A 4,326-nucleotide genomic window follows, 5' to 3' on the forward strand; every position below is an offset into this window, starting at 1 on the left:
ATGATTTTCCATAGTACTAAGGCACTCATGATCTTATTTTGAACCTGTTGATTGAAAGTGCTTATTATATGTTGACATCTTGTTGTGGCCACACTTTGTAAGTTAATATGAAGTATTGTTTTATTATAAATCTAATAATCTGACTTATGTTGTTCAAGTGAGAAATTGTTGGATTATTTTATAATGTACCATCATTGTTATATTTTTCTTAAAACTTAGATTAATTGGATGACAAAAAAAGTAAAATTATGCCGTTTTATTAGTCCCAATTTTGTGATCATTATATTAATATTTATTGGGATAAATATTATTGTTATAGAGCACTATTCATAACATGTTGATGCGGTGAACCTTGTGTATGGACTTTCTATGATGCGTAAGTAAGCTAATCTTGAGTTAAATTAAATTTACTATTTATTACATTGCAGTTTAGTTCTCCAATTAAGACTTCACAGAGAAAAACACAGTGGGATAGGAATAGTTTCTTTCCTCCTCCATCGATCACAGGAATTGAACTACGTAGTTTGCTTATCCAGATATTATTAAATTTACTATCTATTACATTGCACATATTACAATTAAGGATTAAACTGTTGATTTAGAATTTAATCTTGTTTTTTCCACATTCCATTATATGACTGATGTCTGGATACTTCTAATAAATTTCAACAGGTAGTGGAAAATGTGTTAAAAAGAATGTTTTGATAACATTTCTCATATTAATATAGTTGGTTCCAGGCTTTAGTGCTTGGATTTTGATATTAAAAAAAATTACAATACATAAAAATATGCCATAATTTTCAAATCAATACAATGAAAATGGAAAAATCAAATCAAATTATGTAAAGGACATACATCATACAAAAATACTTCCTGAAACAATACACAATTAAGGACGGTGAGTTTCCAAACAAATGCAAACACAGGGTGTCAAACATTGACACATAATTGAAACTTTAACAAATTAACAAAATATAATGGCAAACAAATGAATGGGTTTATGTATTCGGATATTCATGAATCTCATGCAAGAAATATACCATAATTTACCAATGAACTCAATTAATTCACTCTGCTGCATACTTTTCTGATCTGACCCTGTGCCCCTGTAAGTGGGCTAAGGTTGCTCATCTTGAGCATGGCCTTAGCGAAATCTGATTTGAAGAGTGATGGGTAGGTGGCATAATCTTTAACTTTGGAGTCCGTGAAACTGCCACTATAGAGCTGTTGGTCAGAGTGGAAAAGACCCTTTTTGGAAAGTAAATTCCGGTAGTAAGCATTGTCAAAAATGTCTTTAGTGGCGATATCTATAGGAGACAAGTTGTCATCACCACCACTCTTGGGACAATTGCTTCTCAAAAAATTTGCATACGAGGGTTCTATATCGCTATCGTTGTAAGCCCTTGATCGGAAGGTTAAACACCTGGCGCTGCCTATTGTGTGAGCACCTGATCCATTAAGAAAACAAAATTAATGATGGAAATTAAAATCTATTTTTAATAAAAATAAAAATATAAAAACTAAAACAAAAAATAACCATTTTTAAAAATAAAAAAATATACTTATACAAGTCTTTATTATATAACAGAAACCTAATTTTCCTTGTGCATGGTAACATACTAACAACATGTGTGAAACTTGCTAACATGCATGCAATAATGGGTATCTACCTGATAAAGCAACCATTTCATTTACTGTGAAACCCTTCTTTTGGAAAGCAGCAACAAGGTCATTAAGACCCAGAAAGGGAGCTGGTAAATCTGAGTTAGCTCCACTTAAACTTGCAGTGGTTGAGTCCCTTCTCCCCAAGCGAACTTGCCACCCAAGTCCACCAAGCTGAGAGAATTATTTCACACCGATTAGATTCCCATCTCAAGAGAAGATAGATTAAGATCTAAAAATGTAAAACAATATCATACTATCGTCCAATAAAAAAATATCATCCACCAAGCTGAGAGAATTATTTTGCACCGATTAGTTTCACATCTCGAGAAAATAAAGTTTGAATCTAACAGTATAAAATAATATTATATTATCGTCTAATAAAAAGTTTATCTTGTATAATAATAAACTTGTTAACTTTTTATAATAATAGCTAACTTAAAAAGTTATACTAATATTGATTGAAAAATCTTTTTATAATATCAATGTATAGAGCTTAAATAATTTCTTGTAGAAGTGTCTTCTGATTTTGCTTATTTAATTGGTTATTTCTGAAACAAGTACTTACAGCAACAACAGAATCCCTTGCAGCAACGGCTAAGATGTCAGCGCAAGAGAAAACCCCAGGGCACAAAATCTCTAATTTTGCTTTTATGTTGTCTATGACTTCGAAACCCCTTAGAGAATTAGCGTTGGGGAAGGCACCTTGTTCGCCCGTGAAAGTTGCAGTGTTCTTTAACAAAACCGATGCATCACATCCCTGCAAAGAGCAAAAATAAGAACATGTTTTAATAATTAGTCATGCTTTTCATTTCACGTTATATGTTTATTTAATAATAAGTAAAAATATACACGACTAATTGTTGTATTTTATCTAATAGATGCAAAATATCGGTTAATTATACTTTTGCTCTTCAATATATATTCTTTTGAAACAATTAAAATTTTCAATTATTCTAATTAAAAGTGTCACGTCCTTCCATTCATCCAATTATTAATAAAAACGGATCATATGGTTATCAACGTGACTTCACCGCACGCTATAAAATTGGCATCTTAATGGAAGTAAGAGCAGCATTATCGGTTGAATCCACGTTGTAAGGGAAAAAAATCACATACGTATATATTTTATCTTACAGATACAATATATACAAACTACCTTATACATGGATAAATTAAATTCTTTAAAAAATCAAGATGTTACCGATATTAATGTTCTTATGGAACAACTAATAACTTTAATATATTTAAATATTTAATATAAATATATATAAAAATATATATTCAAATGAAAGAAATGACATATAAATAAAAAGTATCCGATAAATAAATAAAACATGAAAGAAAATGGCATACTTTAATAGATTGAAGAAGTCATCATTGAGACGATTAAAACATTTTAGTCAATAATTGTAATGTCCCACACGTAAATTTTAAATTGCGTACTAATTTCTATTATTAGTAATTGGACGACCAAATTATTGAAAAAGTAATTAAAAAGTTGAGATATTTCTTATTACTATAATAATTATTACGGGACTAAAATTATATTAATTATAATAAAATTAAAAGGGGAAAAGGTTTAGAAAAAAAGTCGCAGTCCTCTATATGTATTAATTTGCATTATATTAATGTTTCACAAGTTAAATTTATGTCTCAGTTACGATTTAACAGTCACCACAGTATACACATTACATTCCACACACTATATTAATTCAAATATATATATATATATATATATATATATATATATATATATATATATATATATATATATATATATAACAATAAGATTAATTAATGACTTACTTGGACAAAGCAATCATGGAAATGAAGACGGAGCAAGGATGCACCCATGCGAGACTCTTTCCGCACAGCAGCGGTTACTAGGTTATTAATGGTAAAGAGGCCCAGGGGACACTTTAAAAGATAAAAAGTGGTGCTTAACTCATAATCAGCTAAACTCACAGCTGAAGAAGTTAAATCTGTAGCTGAAACTATCCCAATGAGACATAAAAACATAACAATCAGCCTTTGTTGAGAACATCCAGCCATGTTTTAAGGAATTCTCAGGGTAGATAGGGGAGACTAGGAGGGTTTGAGATTTGTGCTTGGTTTAGGCCATGATGAAATGTGCCACCTATTTATATACCATGATTACTTTGTATCAAAGTAGAATGAATGTTGTGGACATCCATGATATCTGATTTTTTTTAGTTAAATTTTCGTTTCGTGCTATGGTATTAGCTGTATTGTGCTAAACAAGTTGACTTCTTGATTGTTTGCAGATTCTATGGCGGATTTAATTGCAGGCCATTATGCTAAATTAGTCACGCAGAGTCAAAACCATTTGATAACTTAGTTTGAAGTAAAACAAATGAAAATTATTTTATCCCTTTGATATGGAATTATATATATCCTTTATTGTTATTGTTCCCGACTTGAAATTGACATACATCAAAACTCACATTATTAGAAGAATATGCAAAAATTATATTTCAGTTCTATAATTTGAACGTACATATTAAAAAAAATTGACATTGTATACTATACCATGTATGGCATTTTTATGTCTTGCTATTTTTTTATATTTTTTTAATACACAAATCTAAAAAACATAGCTCAAGAATTAACTGATGATGTTTAGCCACACCAAGTATTTAA

The 4,326-nt window shown here is 29.8% G+C and overlaps 1 protein-coding gene across 1 annotated transcript; it reads right to left on the minus strand.

The window, feature by feature from the left end:
• Positions 1–761: 761 nt before the first annotated feature.
• On the minus strand, positions 762–3,777 carry LOC114406004 (cationic peroxidase 1-like). Its single transcript, XM_028368534.1, has 4 exons — positions 3,472–3,777; positions 2,231–2,422; positions 1,671–1,836; positions 762–1,448 (listed from the first exon to the last, which is right to left on the minus strand). The coding sequence occupies exons 1-4, from the start codon at positions 3,715–3,717 to the stop codon at positions 1,063–1,065; spliced, it is 990 nt and encodes a 329-aa protein (XP_028224335.1). The 5' UTR covers positions 3,718–3,777; the 3' UTR covers positions 762–1,062.
• Between the last annotated feature and the right edge of the window lie 549 nt (positions 3,778–4,326).

This window comes from Glycine soja, chromosome 3 (genome assembly GCF_004193775.1).
Source record: "Glycine soja cultivar W05 chromosome 3, ASM419377v2, whole genome shotgun sequence".
Lineage (NCBI taxonomy): Eukaryota > Viridiplantae > Streptophyta > Magnoliopsida > Fabales > Fabaceae > Glycine > Glycine soja.